This window comes from Lissotriton vulgaris, chromosome 4_1 (assembly GCF_964263255.1).
Source record: "Lissotriton vulgaris chromosome 4_1, aLisVul1.2, whole genome shotgun sequence".
Taxonomy (NCBI): Eukaryota; Metazoa; Chordata; class Amphibia; order Caudata; family Salamandridae; genus Lissotriton; species Lissotriton vulgaris.
In genome coordinates, this window is record NC_141691.1 from 1751335026 (window position 1) to 1751354951 (window position 19926).

The 19926-nt window shown below is 44.3% G+C and overlaps 1 protein-coding gene across 1 annotated transcript in view; it reads left to right on the forward strand.

Annotated features, from left to right (window-relative positions):
• The window catches only part of POLR2K (RNA polymerase II, I and III subunit K), a 30454-nt gene extending 13975 nt beyond the window's left edge, over positions 1-16479 (forward strand). Inside the window, exons 3-4 of the mRNA XM_086967028.1 lie at positions 8148-8240; positions 16339-16479. Coding sequence (XP_086823154.1) covers positions 8148-8240; positions 16339-16361 — 116 coding nt within the window. The 3' untranslated portion in view covers positions 16362-16479. The remainder of the gene's footprint in view (positions 1-8147; positions 8241-16338) is intronic.
• The last annotated feature ends 3447 nt before the right edge of the window (positions 16480-19926 follow it).

Genomic DNA, 19926 nt, shown 5'->3' on the forward strand with positions numbered 1-19926 from the left:
ACACATTGGGCCAGGCAGCGGCAGTCCGGATATCCACCCCCTGCCTTCACCAACTGCTCAGATACACAGCGTCCTGGACGAGTAACCTCCGCACAGTAGGACACACTCTACCCCAGGTCCAATCCTCCGGGGACCTGAGGTGCCTCACGGCAGTCGCCCGCAGCTGCTCCTCCCGCCGCACTGCAAGCTCCATAGGACCGCAGCTGTGCTAGGCTGCGACGAGCGCCATTTTCTGCCCACCAGACTCAGGCCCGGGCCTCAAAGCAGCCGCGAGGAAACGCTGTGAAGCGGATCTGGCACGGGTCGGAAAAGCAGCCCACCGTTTCTCTGCAGCGTCAGAGACCAGAAAATGCTCTTCAACGTGACTGATTATGCGGGATGGTAGGTGAAGTTTGTGACCCTGCTACAGCAGCTCGCATATTGTGCAGCCATTTTCTTTGGCTGCCGGCCACGCCTCCCAGGCCTCCTCATCTTAGTAATCAGTCGAGGCCACAGCATGGGGAACTAACAGACTAACCCGTCCCCCGTGAACTGCATTAACCCACTACCCCGATGGTCCTTCACAGGGATCACTGGACTAAGTATATCTTGGCTTATCCCTCAGAATCCCTGCCAAGCTTGTTATTCCCCATGACGCAACCCACCACAACCATGGCCAGCAATCCCCGTGGCCAGCAATCCCCAATCAAAGGAACTGTAGACAAAATATTTTCATTGAGCAGCACAAAATAACCACAGTTGCACAACAAAAATTTCTGAACCACATAGAGCAACACTTAGTCAAGAATTTAGGAGAGAAGTGGACGTGCCCATCGATCACCACTACGTCATTATCATCAAGGTTGGTAGGTTCATCATCGGCTTTAGGACTGCCTTCTGGACCCTTCTGTTGTTTGCCAACCTTTTTTTTGTTTTTGTTTTCCAAAACCTTTATTGTATGAAAAATACGGTACATCAGTGCAATGCAATCAGATAATATAGTGACAAGCAGCATTGCTAATCAGCACCTTCCCGCATAAGTCAGTAAACATTGCAGTAAATAAGACCCATTTAGAACCAAATCACCCCCCTCCCCAACCCATATCCGATATTGTTCACAGTGCTGTAGGTGAAGAAAGCAAAGGAAAACAACATCTGATGGCTTAGCAAAGCAATTAAACAAATAAAAGTCCCTGTGACCTAGGTAGCTCAGCATGCAGGGCACATACAATATAGAAGTCTTAGACATTCTCGCAGATACGCAACGAGGTACATCATCTTGCAGAGGGCCCGTAGTTCCAATTTCATCTCAGTCTTATAGTGTTCAGGGCGTTTCATGCAATACACAGAACGTGAACTGTACATTTATCACATCAATTGCCATATAGGCTTCCCTTTTAGTCTCTGCATTCCTGTATGGCCTGGGGGTCCCCCCCTCCCACATTGTTTTCACTCTCCAGCTTCTCCCCTTCTCCACATTGCTGAGGGAGATAGGACGTTAGCGGGCCCCATATGTCTTTTGGACACGACTGAAGTGGCAGAAGTTCCGCGTATGATTGCAACTGGTCCGTCCATGTGGCCATGGTAGAAATCCATGTCTTGAATTTGGGGGCCCGCCCTCTCCCCCATCTGCAGGCAACTTGTCGCTTGGCTAGTAATAGACTCATCGCCAAGAACTTTTTGTGTGTAGTCTCTACGTTTTGCGTAAGTCTCAGAAGGGCCAGGCGCGGGCATGGCGCTAAGTCAGTGCTCAACATGTCTGAAAGACCTGCAACCAGTACTCGGCTACCTTGGGGCATGTCCATGCTAAGTGTGTAAAGTCCGCCCCGTTCTCTCCACACCGGGCACAGCGGTCCATTTCCCGTAGTCGGATTCTGTGGAGCTTGGTCGGGGTGTGGTACAGCCGATGTAAGAACTTAGTGTATGAGGCGCAGCCGAGCGTTATTGGTTATGGAATGTCTGCGTACAGCTGGTTTCCCTTTGTTCATCTGTTAGCGGGGAGTCTAAATCTCTGTCCCATTCGGACCTGGCTCGCAAGGGAGTAGTTTGTGGTGTGTTCTGCACATGTTTATAGATTAGCGAGACTACGTGCTATGGGGCTTCTGTTTGCAAGAGTGCGTGCAGGGGCGCAAGGGTGGCATGCTCCTCCGGGAAGGAGGGACTAAGCGCACGAACAGCTTGTTGAAGCCGTGTGTATAAAAAGACGTCCATGGTTGAGGGTGAGCGTTCTCCAAAGAATTGGTCTAGTGTACGAAATTGCCCATTACGGTAGAGATCCCCCCTTACCCCCCATGTGCGGTAATTAAGGCCTAGCAGCATCATGCGTCCAATAGCCTCACATGTGACTTGTAGTCGGGAGTCATTGAGTAAGGGTAATCTAGGTGAATAAAGAAGTGGACTGTCCATACACCGGGCTATGCGCTTCCATGCCATGGCTGTGCAGTCGACTGTCGTTGGGTCGCGCTTCCTATTCCCCACAGCGGTGAATACGAAGTTAGCAATAGGTGTCGGCCGCAGGTGTCCCTCAACCGCCAGGTGGGCCATGTATGGTGGAGGGTGAAACCAATAGGTGGCAAAGTGGGCTTGTGCGCTATCATAGTAGCGCTCGAAGTTTGGTACATCAAAACTTCCTTGATGGTAGGGCAACGTCATTGTACTAAGGCTGAGTCGTGCTTGTTTCCCGCCCCAGATAAGCCGTGTCAATGTTGTATTCAGTGTGCGGAAGAAAAATTTGCTGGGGTGGTAAGGGATATTGGTGAAAAAATACAGCAGTTTCGGCAGAATCACCATTTTAATCAGTGAAATGCATCCCACCATTGAAAGTGGGAGGCGCAGCCATTTGGTAATATTGTCAGTGATTTTATCTATTGCCACCCCGTAATTGGCTCTCATAAGGCTCTCCCTTTGGCACGTGACCTGCACACCCAGATACCTTGGGTCATCCATTTCCCATACTAGGGAGGAGTCAAGTTGGTGCTGTTGCGTTGCGTCCGTGATAGGGAAAACTGCAGACTTGGCCCAATTAATTTGTATCCCCGCGATATAACCGAATTTCGTGATTTCGCGTAGGATAGGGTTAAGATTTTCCTGGGGTTTGTGGACATAGAGCGTCATGTCGGCGTAAAGGGATATGCGCAGCTGTCGGGTAGGGTAGATGAGTGCCCGTGATTATGGTGCTGCCGCAATTTCACTGCCAGGGGTTCTATGGCAATCCCATAGAGTATGGGGGAGAGCGGGCATCCCTGACGCGTACCTCTATGTATGCTAAACGGCGAGGATCTGGACCCATTTAGTAGCACTACAGCTGTTGGTTGATGATCTAATAGTTGTATCCAGTTCAGAAAACTATATGGGAGCCCTATACGTTCTAGTATGCCCAGTAGATAATCCCACTCCAGCGAGTCAAACGCCTTCGTGGCATCGAGAAACACAGCCGCTGCTTCGCAATGTGGGTCAATATCTTGCATTACCGCATGGAGAGTGCGCAAGTTATGTAATGTTGAGCGGTGTGGCACAAAGCCCGCTTGATCAGGGAGGACCAGGCGTTCCGTTAAAAAATTGAGGCGGATCGAGAGAACCTTTGCTAGTATTTTAGTGTCGCAATTTAGTAGGGACAATGGCCGGTAGGAATCTCACTGCACGGGAGGTTTGCCAGGCTTCAGTAACAATGTTATGAGGGCTTCTCGCATAGTTGCTGGGAGGAGCCCCTCCTCTAGTGCAGCGTAAAACACCTTTTTTAGGATGGTAGCTAGTAGGGGTGCGTAAGCTTTATAAAATTAAATTGGCAGGCCATCCGAGCCTGGTGCCCGGCCCGACTTCATTGTCATGGTGGCTTCCGTAATCTCGTCTAACTCTAATTCGAGATTCAGGAACATCTGTTGGGTAGGCCCCAGCCACGCCAGCGCAATATCCTCTTAAGTATGTAGGTAGGTCTATTGGTGCACCTCTATGTGATGAGTATAGTGTCTTGTAGAAATCTTGGAAGACGCGAATCTGGTCCGAAAGTTGACGATGTGTTTTTCCCTGGGTGTCTTGTATGGCAGTTACGTAGTTGGCAAATTAAGGGGGTTTGATGGAGTTCGCCAGAGCCTTCCCGGGGCGGTCTCCCGATCCATAAATGCGTGCCTCATGCGGTTAGCGCGAAATTTACATTCCCTGTCTGCTGTGCAAGAAGCAAGAAAGTCATAGTAGTAGTAAGTTTATTGTTTGATTAATTAAAATCATTACAAACCCCACCAATGTCCATAAAAACGTAGTAAAAATATCATTACATTTAAAAATACACCTAATTTTAACATGGTTCCATAATTATATAAAAGGATATTGTTACTTTTCATTAAAAACTTGTAAGGGGCTACAATTTGAAACTTGGAGTGGCAAATAAATAAATAAATAAATAAATTTGGGGACCTTTTGGAAAAGATGATTGTATTGTATAAGCCCCAGTGTTCCAAATTTTGATATTCATGCACCACTATTTGCGACCTGCTGCTAGACGCTGGTGAGCATGCTGTCCGTTCATTAATGTTATTGGTCGGCTGTTGAAAGGTGACATTGATCCTGCCTATTTTGTTTACTCTCAGTCAGCTTGCCGTAAGAGGTTTCTGACCATTGTCATAAATTTGACGCCCCTGCAGACCAAGATAATGGAAGCGCCTTCCAGCCAGCTTATCACTGCTTATCTGCATGAACAAATGTTCAAATCATTGAAGATGAATTTTAAATACTGTCTCCTCAGTTCCAGGACTGCTGGACAAGCACATAATAAGTGGGTTACAGATTCTGATTTAAAACCACATAGTCGACAGTTTGCCGATTGATAAGGCTTTTTCCAAGTTGGATGCAGGTCTTTTGAGTCATGCAAGCCCATGCGGAAGTTTGTAAAACTCTTTTTTAATTGCAAGCTGAAGTGAGCGGATAGATAATTTTGGGGCCTTAGGGTTCTATATGAGTTGATAACTGTCCACCCCTGCCGGCGCTTGGTGATTGCTTTTTTGTCAGCCAGCACGGATTTCTTTTTAGCTGCGGCGTTTACGGCTTTGCCGAAGCTTACTCTATCTTCCCCATTTTCCCACGCTGTTTGTAGTTCCAGCTCGGTCAAAGCTGTTCTCAAAAAGCTTCCCCATGAGCTCGGTGTTTCTAGGTTCATTTGGTGCTTAATTTCATTCCAGCATAGTTTGTTCAGGGTGTCCGGGTTGGAACAGCGGATTTCGTATTCAGTGAGTTTATCACGTATATGGGCCATGGTCTCTGCATTATCTGCACCCTGACTTAGCATGCGCTCTAATGTCTGCAGTTCGGTTTCCAACTTGCGAAGGTCCGCCCTTAGGGACTTAAGTATTCCTTCGCCCTTGGCTATGCAGCACCCACGCTTCGTGACTTTAAAAGCCTCCCACACTGTTGTGATACTGGCTACTGATGTCAGGTTATGGTAAAAAAAATCCTGGATGTCCTGCTCTAGTTCAGCCTTGAAAGCCGTATCAGCTAAGTGGGAGGGGTTGAGGCGCCAGCCTAGATATGGGGAACAATCCAATGGAATCTGTAATTCTATCAGTACTGGGGAATGGTCGTAAAAGGTACGGGGTAGGTGGATCGCCTGTGTAAGCCAGTGCGCCATCCCCGTGGACATAAATACGTAGTCAAGTCGAGCCCATGTGGCGTGAACTGCTGAGTAGTGTGTATCCTCCTTGAGCCGTTTGACAACCTTATGCCAGTCTTTGAGAGCTCTCTGAAGGGACTGCAGATCCAAGAATATCTGGGGCTTCCCATCAAACAGTACCCTGAGTCGTGCAGGGTACAGCATAGCATATTACATTTTCTGATCACGTAGCTTACGCTTCTGAGGAGCGAATTGCCTCCTGGCTTCCTGGATGTTAAGGGTGAAGTCAGGGAATAAGGAAAGAGAAGATCCTTCATCTTGTAAGGTGCTGAGTTCGCTATCTTTCCGTAGTGCAGCGTCTCTGTCACGGTAATTGAGCATTTTAGCAATGATGGGCCGTAGAGGAGTGCCAGGCTGGGGTCTAGGGCCTAAAGAGCGGTGCGCTCTCTCGACCACAAACCTAGGTGAGAAGGTATCCGCACCCAGCAGCATAGTCTCCATATTGCCTGTCATTGTAGATTCAGGTAGGCCCATAATGCGGAGGTTACCGGTCCGTGACCTTGCTTCCAAGTCTTCAGCTCTGTCGTGCAGGGAAACCAGGGTCCTCTCCACTCGCTTCTGGGCATTGTTTGAGTCAGACTGGGCCTCCTCTGTTACCGCAATGCAACGCTACGCCATATCCAGGCGCTCTGAATGTCTGTCGACCGTTTCCAACATTCTGTTGGCCAAAGTGTCGATTTTGGCATCTATAGCCGTCCGACCGTGCGGCAAGAAGGCTATAATCTGTTTAATGTCGCCAATAGGATCCTCCGTAGGGTTATCCGGCTCAGACATCACGGATTCCGCTGCGTCTTCTCAGTGCCTGGTTTTTCGCTGCTCGAAATTGGTCTTTGCTTGAGATTTGTCAGGCTTGCCCATTGCAGCTTCGCAGGCACACAAGCATGGCGCGCCATGGCAAAATGTGCGGGTAGGCAGCTGGTCTATGCACCGGCTCTCCCAATAGCACATCATCCTAAACTTTCGGTGACTCAGGACAAACGGGCGCTGGGGATTCTGGCAGACATGGATATCATTATGATGGATGATATATACCCGGAGGGCTTCTTCATTACACTGGCACAGATTAGCGATGGGCATCAGGGAGCGGTAATGTCAGTCTTCACATACTATATATAGGTTGCAGGAGGCTCTCAAGGCTTTTAACATCGATCATCATGCTTCACCAGACACCTTGCGTTCCTTGCAGACTATTGGCAGGTCCCTCGCAGGGTAGGCTGGTCACCCGACTATCAAAGCATGCAATCTGACACCGCACCTGCACTCAGCCAGGACCGGGTGCGTTGGGAATAGGCTCTCAGCAGTGCGTTCACTGACGAGAATCGGGAATTTTGCTACTTAATGCAAAAACGGCTAACCGCTAATTGCTACCTGCACATAATCCATTTTAAGAATTTACAACAGATGTATTCTACACCCCTTCAGTTACAGAGGTATAGTCTGCGTGACACAGCTAGATGTAAACGGTACGGGACACAAGTCTGGATTTCCTCATCTCGCATGGGACTGCTCCGGTATTTGGGAATTCTGGGTCCTTTTTATCAACAGGAGGTCAAAGTTCCTAGATCAGGGTGCAAAAGTCGCCCATGGATCAAGGTGCAGACAGTCACCAACAAGGGTGCAAAAGTCACCCATGCGTCTGGGTCCTTGTCACACAGGCATTAACTGACATGATAATGGAAGTAGTGGAGTGCTCTGCTCGTTGAGTCTGGTGAAGCGTTTTCAACCAAAGAAAAGGCGACTGGTCTTGATAGCACCTTTAATGGCCAAGAGGAAGGTAGCACAAACATGGGACAGAAAAAAAAGCACCTAATTTCAGAGACTGGCTACGTGACTTGACATTTTGCAGAGAACAATTAGCTTGTTATGCTGAGGAACTGTCTGCTCCCTCTCGCCCTAAAGATGTATGGTCCCCACTGACTGCATATCTAACTCTAGATGCTGCTGATGACAGTTGTACACAGTAACAGCTCTTTGATGTAATATGAAATGCTCTGGATCAGTGCAATAATTCTTGTTGTATGATGCTATATTGTAAGATCATTGATTTTTTTTGTTGTCAAATGGTGGAGGGGGGTTGTATGTATTTGAAAATGCAGAAATAAAAAAATCCTCTAGTTCACTTAAATAGAAATTTCAAGTTACTCCATTGCAATGATAATGCTAATTTACCAAAAGCAAATGTTTAGCAGGTATCCTTCATCTAACCTGCCTCTCAAATTGTACCATGGAGCCAAGACCTTTTATAAAGAATGTATTGATTTGCTCCAAACATTTACTCTGGTGTAGAATAGCCACCCTTAAGGATGGCGCTCCTGAGTACCATTAACCAGGGATTTTGTCTGGTCTCTGCTTCACCTTGAGTCCTCTGGCAATCAGAATGATGGACTGGATACACTACAGAACTATCTGGCACACCATTGAACACATTCTCGATTTAGCAAATTGGCTAAAGCATATATTTAAGTTGGTACTAGATTTACAATATTTCTTCTGTTTTTTTTTTTTACAGAGTGTCACACCGAAAATGAAATTAAAGCCAGAGACCCCATACGATGCAGAGAATGTGGTTACAGAATAATGTACAAGAAACGAACAAAGAGATGTATCCTTTTTCAAAAATTGTGCGTGGGCTTCAACATAGTCCTTCTATACTTGGTTTTAACTGTTTGTTGATTACACGAACACATTTGTATTCCTTATCTCTAGGTCTCTTTGACAATAAACACTAGAACATGTGTGATCATCAAACTTATTTGAAATGTCTCAAAAATAAAATATCTTCTCAAGAAAATATGATTACAGGAGGCAACAGTTTTTTCACTATAAAGATGATTTGACCGAAAACACCACAATATCCGTATTTCATTAAGAAAAAATTAAGTTGAGGAATGACTGTCGTGTATTTAGACTGCATATGATTGAAAATACTCTGCTACTACAGTCTGCTTATTACATCACATGCATCAGGGTGTTAGTAATACTAGCCGATGTGTGCCATGCCAGTGAACATAATGAGGCCAAATAATATGCTATCGACTCTAATTACAAATGTTACCCTTGATGTATTTTTATGTTAGATTGTTATTTAAGGGTGGTTGGCTTAAAAAAGAACGTTTCATCAAAGTGCGGCTAACCATAGGCACTGATTTGAATTTGAATATGTAGGCTTTGCTTCCCTTTTATGAAATACACTGTTGATAAAATAATAGCCAGTAGTGAGGTCCAGTGGCTTAATAATTCTGTGGCTTTGATCGTTGAAGCTTATGCCAGCAAATCTGAGTTAACAGTGGGCCCAGGTTGCAATTAGAATGGTAATTTTTCGCAAATACACAGACTCAACAATATGCATAGTTTCCTTTTCTTCCACAAATAGACTGCTAATTAAACCCTGAGTAGTGGGTTAAGCTCTGAGACACTTGAAACTTCACTAGATTCAAGCCAGCCTGGCTGATGAGGGGCGATGTCCCAAAACCGGTCCCTGGATGCTTGTTTCTGGTCGAGGGAGGACCTGGCTGGGCAGTTCGGGCTGTTCCCATGAGAAACCGGGTCCAGGCTGATTTGCATATGGCGTGGTCCAAACTGGGGTGGCGTGGTGAGCAAAACAATGGATTATACCCAGATGTTTGTGACTTGGGGTGAATGTTTGCATTGTTCAGCATTCCGTCCATCAGTTCTTCCTTTTGTTTTTGGTACTTTGATGAGGACACCGTTTTGTTTAACTATCTTTCCATGCCTTCGTTGTTGCCTCTTCCTACCCACCCCCCTTTGCCCTCCTGCCCTCTTATTGATCTGTGATGCTCCCGCCCTCGCATTTATCGGTGTTGCTCCTTCCCTTCCATTATCCCTCTTGGTTTATCTGTCCCACCCTTCCAGTGTCCCTGTTGCTTCTACTGACCCACCCTTTTATTATCCCTGTTGCTTCATCTGTCCCACCCTCCCATTAACCCGGTTACTTCTTCCGTCCCACCCTCCCATTAACTCGGTTACTTCTTCCGTCCCACCCTCCCACTATCCCTGTTGCTTCTTCCCTCCCACCTTCCCACTATCCTGTTGCTTCTTCCCTCCCACTGTGCTTGTTGCTTCTTCCCTCCCATTATTCTGCTGTCTGTGTTGCCCCTCACCCGCCGTAAGGAAAATAAGCGTTATGGCTCGGCCAGCACTGGCAGCAATATAGCTTTTTTTTAACTTCCTGTCCCTTTGAAGCGAGTTTTTTTGTAATTTTTTGTAAAAAAAAAAAAATCTCCATCTTTTATACATGCTGCCACATAGGCCATGCCTACTGGCTATGTCGATGGTTTTCACACATGTGAGCACTATCTTTGCAAAGGTTTCACTTCATTAACCCCTTCGGTGCTCATGACCAAACGGTTCCGTCATGAGTCCGTTGGCTCAATAGAACCTTCAGCACAGCGCGAGAATTCAGTGCTGTGCTAAAGGGGTTAAGACCAGTTTGACACCCTTATAGACCAATAAGCGAAGGGTAAATGTGGCAAAAGTGACAAATTGAGGAAAATGCCACTGCCAGAAAAATCGTACAATTCCAGTGGCTCTGGTAATGGTTCTGAACGTGCACAGTCGCTGAAATTCGGAAGTAATGGTTAGCTGTGCATGCATCAGCTATGTTTTTCTCCTGACAACTGTTTTTGTTTCTGAACCTTTGCAAAATGTATATTTTGAGCATGTTGGACACAGTGAGTTAAGACGTGGGCACCTATCAATGGCCAAAGAAAGGGGCATAGTGGCAAACATGAACACCCCTCCCCAACTATTTTGGAGGGTGAGGCAGATCTCCCAGAAGCGCAAGAAAAGGGTCTGGTCAGAATTCTTTTTTTTTTTTTACTTTCCTAGTTAAAATGTAGTGACCTAACTATAACTTTCTCTATTGTAATACTCTGCTTATGACCTCAAATATTACATCACATAGCATCACTGTTGGTGTTTACAATGCCATAATCCATGATACTACTATTCACGTTATTCCATAGCATTATTTAAAAAAATTACTTTTAGTGAAGTGCCTAATGCCATATACAGCATAGTTACTGCGTCTACAAATGTGGTTGCAGTGAATAGAAATAGTAATGTGCATATTGAAAGTTTTTATATGCTGCACCATTTACAAAAGTTTGGGGTGCAAGAAGTACTCTGTGTTAAGCTAAAGGGCTTGAGGGAACCGGATGTGGTTTGTAGAGGCATGTTTTAAAGTAGGTTGTGGCTTAAAGACCAAGCCTGTTACAAATAAAATGTGAGAAAAGGCAGAGTTTTTGTTTACCATAGATTATCCACTAGTGTATTGTGGTTTATCAAACTACAGAGGGTTTTCCATAAAGCCTGGCAGAAGAGTTGTTAGTGGCAATTGCGTACCTGTTAATCTCTTGGCTTAAAATGTGTTTGTGTGAAGTCTTTAAGATTGTGACCCCATTATGGTGAATTGAGTACAAGTTCTTTTTGAAAGGTGTTCGAGGTTTTAAAAGTCTTTGGAGGTGGGTGATAATCAGTAAAAAGAAGGTAACTTCACCATATATTGGTGAATCAAAAGAGGCTTTGTATCCAGCATGTGGTCAAAGGTTGTCTCCATTATCACTTGATTGGTGATCGTTTTTTTTTCTTAAACCTTTATTGAGAAGCTTGCACATCAAGTTACAATATATAAAGGTGGAAAGTCTGCGCAAAGGGGGAAAAACCACATCTGCTACATGCATCATAGGAGCAATTGTACTAAGCAGCCCATAACAGAGCTTAAATGGGAGCGACAGGAGCTGGAGCAAGAGGAATGTAGAGAAGCGCCCAGGGGAGGACGGGAGGCCAGGTACAGGTGAGCGAGACAGCCAGGAAACTGGCAGGTAGCATGAATATGGGAACTGCACACTACAAGCCAATACTGCCAGCCGCTGCGGGCAAGGAGCCGGCGGGGAGCGGGGGAGAGGCAGCGGGTGGCAAAGCGCTCTGGCACTGAAGGTAGGAAACGAGGGAGCACCAAATGTCAATCGGGCGGCCAGTTACTGGCATCAGATCCCAAAATTTGGAAAGAAGCGCCTGACAGCGCTTGGCTTCTTCAAGCCAAGCGCCTACCATGGGCTTCTGCCCCAATGCATGGCGACCCTATGCCGTGCATGAACTAGCAGCATAGCAGTTAGCTGGCGGGAGACGTCTGGACAATGTTTCACAAACCCTAAGAGGCAAATCAATGGGTCTGGCAGGATAGGGGAGAAGGCGATCTTAGTTATGGCGGTGCACACTTCGCGCCAATATGCAGAGACTTTCGGGTACAGCCAGGCGAGATGGGAGAAGTCTGCAGCGGGTTAGAGCATCGGAGGCATCTATCACTGGGGGTGACGCCCATTTTATGCAGCTGGGCAGGGGAGAGATGCAGTCTGTGCAGGTATTTAAAATGTATGAAACACCGGCGGTAGTTAGGGGACAGACCTGTGGTTTGCTTGCAACAGTACATCCTGACCTCCTGGGAGAGGTCGGTGCCTAGGTCCTCACTGCATAATGTCGTCAGTGAGGTAAATTAATGTGTCATCAGTGATGTAATATGTGAATCAGAAGCAGTAAATGACGCAGCACAGGTTATAATTAGTTCACTAAACTATAACTGCAAAGGGTTTTTCTCAGTGTAAAGTGTGTATGTATAGTACATATTTAATAATTTGATTGGGGTGGGTGACTACCTACCTCAATGAATAATCACAACCCTTATCAGGGAGAACCCTCAAAGTCATTAAATTAACCCAAGCTCAACCCCCTGATAGCAATGGTGCAGACAGACCAGCTTGGCTTAGGGCAATGAGTAAGGTATTTATGAAGTACTAAAACAATTATAAACTCAAAATACAAAGCAATAAAAATCCCAAACCAAATTGAAACGATAGAATAAAAATGTAATAAACAAAATAACAGAAATCCACTGAGGTGAACCAGAGCTATGATTCTTTAAAGCTTTAAATAAAAATAGCTCGCAAAAGCACAGAGCACCAATGATAGTTAATGCTCGTGGTAGATAGGGACCTAGATGCAATTTGAGGCTGACCGCAATGCAGCGCAGGTTGGATACACCAACCTGGGTCATCTTGGTCAAAGATTTTACCTTCCGGTATAGGGCCTGATTTACATTGGGGCTGGCGGCCTGTGGGTCTGCCATGGGGAGGCTGCCCACCTTAATTGTAAATGACAACTGAGCAGGCGGTAATTTATAAAGGCCAGGACCTGTCATGGCGGTTCCTATCCATGCATTTTACTGTTGGCTACAGTTCTGCATCGGAAGGATGCAGCTCTGTAGCAAACAGTATTTTTTTTATTCTTTTCAAAAAGAAAAAACCAAAACAGGATTTTCTTCTTCTTTTCACTTTTCTTTTTTTTTTAAAAATGCTCCCCTCTCTAAGGGGTCTTCTCCCATAGCGGGGAGAGCATTCTAATATTTTTTATTTTTCAAAACCTGGTGGTAAGAGACAGTAAAATGTGACTACATCTCGCCAGTCTAAATTAGGTGGGAGGACATGTAGACATTTCTCTGGCCCTTATTCCCCAGGGTCATTGGAGAAATTAGTCTCTGCCGTAGCCACACTAAAGTTCCACCTACAATAAAATTTGATGGACTGGGCCCTATATTGTCAGGGAGGGAACTCCGTCACCGTTGTGATGGAGTACCCTCTCTGCCAATATATAAATCAGGCCCTTTGTTTTTTAAGTCCCAGTCCACCACAGTAGTACGCTTCTAAAACTCCCCAGGACATTAGTGGAAGCACTTAAATAAATAAATAAATAAATAAAATAAATAAACTTAGAGACTCACGTGGTAAATGCAGAGGCCAGCAGCATGCTCAAGTACACTTGCCACTGGTCCAGCTGGGTACTTCCAGCAAAAGGCCTCTTGTAGCTTTTTGTATCCTTGTAGCTTGAACAGGAGCTCAGCCTTATGACCATTGGAGTCCACTTTGTCCTGCATACTGGAGGAAGCAGGTCCATTCCTTCAGTTCTCCTCTTTTGTCTCCACAACAGGTTCAGTCCTGTTCTTCCTCAGGTCCTGAAAATATTTTGAAATTGGTGCTTAGAGGTGCCACATTTATGCCTGACACCAGTAAGTGGTTGGGAATTCCTCGAGGGCATGCCCAAACCAATTCCTCGAGGGCATGCCCAAACCAATGGGATAAAAGTTCTGGGGTCTAACCATACCCACTTTGGACATTTTCAAGGTGACCAAAGTCTTCCGTCACACTAAGCTTTGGCTATAATGCTGGGTGTGTACTATGGTAATCCTCGTGTACTGCCACACCCAGCACTAAAATCCTATTTGATGCCGCCACTCTACCCATAATAAACCCAGAGACTGAGTTCTCTTAGAACAAAACCAGTCCTGCAGCAACCACACTGTGGCTCTACAGGCATTGTCTTTGTTTCCTGTTCTCTTTCTTTTCAAGTGTGCCCCAGGGGTTCTATGTTGACAACTGGATGGGCATAGCTCTTACCCTTCGACTGGGCTCAAAGGAATTATCACTGCCCATTCAGATTGCCCGGTCAATCAGTGACCTATTGTGTAAGTCCTGAGAAGAATTTCACACCTCATTCACACCTTAGTACGGCCTGAGAAAAGCTTGAGATTTAATGTAAATTTAGCCTCCTGGAACTTTAGGAAGGGAAAAGGTAACTGTCTTGGAGTTTCTTTTCCTAAATATTTATCAAAATGCAGCTTCACAATTGACTTGGATTTTTATTAACTTATAAAAAATAGTTTTAAAATTCTTTTTCTAGCAGGCCCTTTTCCAGAGATACAGTATCCGTATTTAAACTGTGTTCTGGTTTCCTACACAGTACCACTACGACTGCCACTGTGAAAATAGCTTTTGGGTGCTGGTCACATTAACGACATGTAGAAGTCTAGTGGTACCATGTCCTACTTTTTAAATACCACGCACCTTCCCTTCTGGCTACAAGGTCTACTACATATGGGTGACTTGTTAAAATTTAGGAGGAACTTTTTATCTGTCAAAAAGGATTTATTAGATTTAATAGAATTGCAAAAAAAATGTTTTACACTACTATAGTCCGGCTCTTATGGTAGGTCTCAATCCATGTTTGCACTGCCATTGTAGTAGATGGCATAATAGGTGCTGCAGTCCACTAGTGGCAGTTCACTTCCAAGCCGTGGGTACACTTTGTACCATATAGTGCGGAATAATAGGCAAGGAAAGTATGCCTAATAGGAATATGCTAATTCAATCTTGTTGTAAACTGGGAGCACAAGCACTTTACTACTGGTTAGCAGGAGTAAAATGTATAGAGTTCTGAAGCGGGCAAAAAAAAAATGGGTTAAGCAAAAAAACTGGAGTACCAGGTAGAAAAAGCTGCTCTTCCTACATATATAATACCATGGGTAAACCTTCTTCTTGAATGTTTGCCAGTGGCTTCAAAACTCATATTTCATAGAAAAGAGATCTTAACTGAAATATTTCTCATAATTCATTGCTGAATTTGCTTTTCCTAAAAAAAATAATAATAAAGTTAAATGGATTGTTAACAGAGGATTTTGTCTTTCTGTGCTGGTAACGAAGAAAAATGCTTTCACAATGACCGTGCTACTCTCACAGCATAAATCGGTGCAACTGACAATCTCAACTTTGCAGGCCAACCATTCTCTATAGTGGCAATGTACCACCAAAATGAAACCACAATTTAAAATGTTTTTATTTACCTTACAATGAACATTGCAGTTAAAATGTAACTTGTAACAATACACATTGTTGCAAGAATCCCTTTTTAAATATAAGAATATTATCCCCAACAAAACTAATTTTCTTAAAACATTAACCTCATCGCTGCGGATGATATTTTCCTCCTGTGCTGGGCCCCAATGATAATGGGTGTGGTCGTGACGGAACCATTCCGTCATCAGCACAGCTCAACCGTGACTGATGACGGAATGGTTCCGTCACCAGCATCGAAGGGGTTAACAGACTATTTGCAGTGTCAAGCAACAACAAAATTATATGAATCTTTCTAAAGAGTACTAAAATCAATAACTTGCAATATAAAGACTATATAATGACTAATGTGTAATATAGTCCGAAATTGTGACTTCGGGATTCTGGTAACATTTATAAACCACTCTGCATTCAACCTCCTGGTTTATAAATGTTATCAGGGCCTCCTGATGGCAATATTAGTTATTTATCTCTTTCTTCTGAGTGAAGTGCTTTAGCTTCTTCAGTTCTCGGTTTATCATTACTTTGGAGCGTTTTTCTTTTCAAAAGCTTCACTCTCATATAGTTCTCATAGGAAACCCAGGGCAGAGGTGACTTTATTTGGCCACACCAAATATGCATGCAAAAGATGAGGTGCTTTATAATGTTTTCAGTTCTGCCAACATACTCATTTTGAGTTTGAGGAGACCCTGTATGGTCAAAGTTGTTGGGGTTTTCTATATTGTATGCATTTATATTCCTAAGAATAGGTGCCTTAGTAAATGAAACATCTGATGTCACTAGTAACCAGTTTCATCAAACAGGTCTGGTATATAAGGGCATCCAAATTTGCTATTAAATTCTAGATTCTCTATGTGCAATGCATTTCACTATTTGTCTGTAGTCACTAGCATGGTTTCACTAAACAAAATTAAATGGCCAGGTTGAGTAGTCCTACATTTGTAATGTTAAATATATTTTTAATTGGAAGTATTTGTTCCTTAACTCATCTTGTACCAGTGGTCGTTTTTGATGCACGATGAAGCACCAGCATTACTTTGGAATCTGTTTTCCCCTCTCCTTGTTAGATTATGCAAAATGTATGTCCTGATTTACGAGCCTGTGTTTTCTAAAACTAAGTTATTAAACATTTTAAAACAATTTGTCTCATTTGATCATTCAGTATCTGATGTGGATAACACCTTCTTTAGAAACGCAGTTCACCGTAAAAAAAAATGGACTGTTAACACAATTCCTTTGGAATATTCAGTTTTTTTCCATTGTCGTAATAGCATTGTTTTTGTGTTCTAATTTGTATCTCCATACAGATTGTTGCTCATCTAATAATTTATTTTCAGCAGGATGTTTTTCATTGGAGGTTTGAAGTATTTTTACCTCCGTGATTGTAAATCATGGCTTCTTGCAGCTTCATACTTTTATTAATTGAAATATGGCCTCTCTCAGTTGAGAAATAATATGTGCATTTAATACTCATGTTCAGTTCTAGTGCTTTTGTAATACTAATGTTCCCACTCTGGTGGCTTTGTGGTGCTAGAATCCAAATGGACAGGGATCTCTAGACATGATTACTTTCTGGTTTGCCAAAGTTCATTATGTCGGGGATCCTCAAGTTAGTTCCCATTGACCTGACTCTAGAAGTTCTGCTACCGTTGGGTATAGTGAGTTCTCCAGTATTGGGGTGTCTTCAATAGATTCACATGCTTCAATATTCCACGTCGTCGAAGTGGGAGTTCCACGGTAAATAACTTAGCAATGTAGCCATAGCACAAGCATATATACATAGAGAAAGCAAAAAAACATGGAGTTTTCCTAGATAGACAACATATCACTTCTATGATATGTCTTAGTGATTATGTTTTGGTCCAAATTCCAGACAATCAGGCATCAGCACCCTCTTAGAATGTTCTCCTCAGAGGCTCAGGCCCTCAGATTTTCTACCGCATGTCGTGTGAAGGAAGTCTCCCTGAGCTCTGCTCAGTTTTTCTTCTCAAATCTCTCGAACTTAGTTTTTTGGAATGTCTACCACCAAGAAGTCCCTCTTCAGGCCTTGTGGTACCTGTGGAAAGCAGAGACTTCATTCTGAAGACCCTCATAAAAAATGTGTTTATTGTCTGTATCCTGAACATCAAGTTAATGATTGCAAGATGTGTAGAACCTTCTCACAGAAGACCTTGAAAGATAGAGAAGGCCGTCCCCTTCTGTGGCTACAGACGTTGAAGACATCAGAAAAACCCTGTCTCTGATGCGGAAAGTGTGTCTTCCATCAAAACTTCTTCATCTTTGAAGAGAACCAGTGAACATCAGAAGACCTCTCCTAAACCTAAAGTGGTGAAGAAACATCACCTGGAACAGCCTTCCACTTCAAGAGGGGTGTGTTCTCCCCCTCAGTCTTCCTACTCCTGTTATGCTCTCGAGATCTGACTCTCAGGCGTCTAAAACTCCATCTATGCAGTTTTTACCTCAGAAACTGCTATCCTCGTCGACGACTCCATCATTGCTTCCCCAGTCGACGAGCTGCCGTCGTCGAGTCGATTACGTCGATATCATCATCTATGAGGACTGACATGATCCTGTTGTCGGCATCTTCGCCGTCGACTGTGGTATAAGTGAAGGTGAGGCTTATCTTATCGACTATACCTTTGACATCGTAGACGATACCATCCAAGCAGAAGAAGAAAAAGGCTCCGTCGACGCGTACCTTGCGTTGAAGGCGGCCGCGACGGTGGTGGCTTTGTCGGCGGTGGCTTTGTCGGCGGTGGCTGCGTCGGCGGTGGCTGCGTCAACGTTGGCTTTAGTTCCCCTGAAATAATCAAGTTCTCTTCAATGGCGCCATTCGTCTTTAGAAGATTTAATACCGATTCAAACACCTTCTCAGCATCCAGCAGTATTTTCTTCAGATGATGAAGATTCTGATGATGACGGTCGATTCAGGGCGGCTCGAAGTCCTTCGGAATTACTGATAAAATGTCAGGACTCAGATAAAGACCTACAGGAAGAAGAAGAGGATGAAGATTACTCTACTTGTGGGACACACCTTGAGCCTGAACCGCTAATGACACAGATTCCCCTGACTCTTATCTACAGTATATGCTGGATGATTATAATCGCCGTTTTCCGAGATCAGGACAGGCCTCTCCAGCACCTCAACCACCTAGTCATTGGTGGCACCTTCCGATTCTGCAACGAGGTCTCAACAGACACCTCAAGTTTTAATTGAAGACCATGATCATAATGATGATGGTGAGAGAGAGGAGGGTGAGCTGGATGATAGATCCATACTTTCAAATGGTACAACTATCAAATTCAAACGCCATCCCCTATTCCAGCTCCTGTAGATTCCCTGCCAGTTGACATAGGCAGTTTTCATGCGCTCATGGAAAAAGCAGCTAAAAGACTCTTCCCATGACAGTAACCGAAGAAGAGTGCTTCTTATATGATTTTAAAGAGCCGCCCCAAAAACAAGTCCGCTCTATTCCCATCATTGATTTTATTTGGCAAGAAGGATGAAAAATTATGCAAAATCCTAATTCTATTCCACCCGTCCTACCGAGACTGGACAAGAAGTATAAGGCACCTGAGAATACACCTGCATGTTTGATTTCTCAGTCTAAACCTGATTCCATAATTACTCAGGCAGCACAACGACGATCAAGAAATCCTTCGTCTACAATATCCTCACCACCTGACCGTGAAGGTAGGCGTCTCGATGCCATCGGCAAGAAATTCTCAACAACGACAGCAACAACAGTTTGTGCAGCCAACTCAATGGCCATGCTTGCCAGGTACATTTCTGCTCTAGTGCAATTAATACCCGAGTCTTCAAAAGCAGAAGCATTAAAGATTCTGCATTAGGGAGAAAAGATTTCTTCTGAGATGATTGACTGTTGCATCAATATATCTTCCACTGGTTTCCGCCTTTTGGCTGGTGCTGCGGTTCTCAGAAGGCAGGGATGGCTCGTCTTTCCGTCAGGAGGTTCAAACAAAAATATTAGATATGCCTTATGACAGGGAAACTTTGTTTGGCCAACATATGGATAATGCCCTCCAAACAATAAAGAAAGACACCGGCACAGCCCGTGCTCTTTGGACTCTCCAATTTAAAAGGCAAACTTTTCGAGGCGCAAGGGGTCATGGTTCCTCGTCCTCTTTTTGAGGCTCTTCCAATCAATATAAACAAGGTCAACAGCGATACTCCTCCCAGACTCAATCGTGCAGGCAACAACACTCTTCAGCCTACAGGCAGTACAGAGGAAAATCCTCTTACAGACTAAAGGATTCTTCCAAGAAAACATGACTTTCATCTTCAATCTTTTCTAGCCCCACCCGAGTGTCCACGAGTTGGAGGTCAAATCTCGCACTTTTACTCAAAATGGCCACAAATGACTAAAGACCAGTGGGTCTTGGATATTGTACTCAGGGGACATGCATTAGAATTGCTAAAAATTCCTCCCAATTCTCCACCAAGAGGTCCTCCTCCTGCTCCTCTCAAAGAACTTTTAAACCTACTCTCTTTTCTAATAAGAAAAGGTTCAGTCGAAAGGGTACCAAAACTCCAGAGAGGCAGGGGTTTTTATTCAAGGTTTTTCC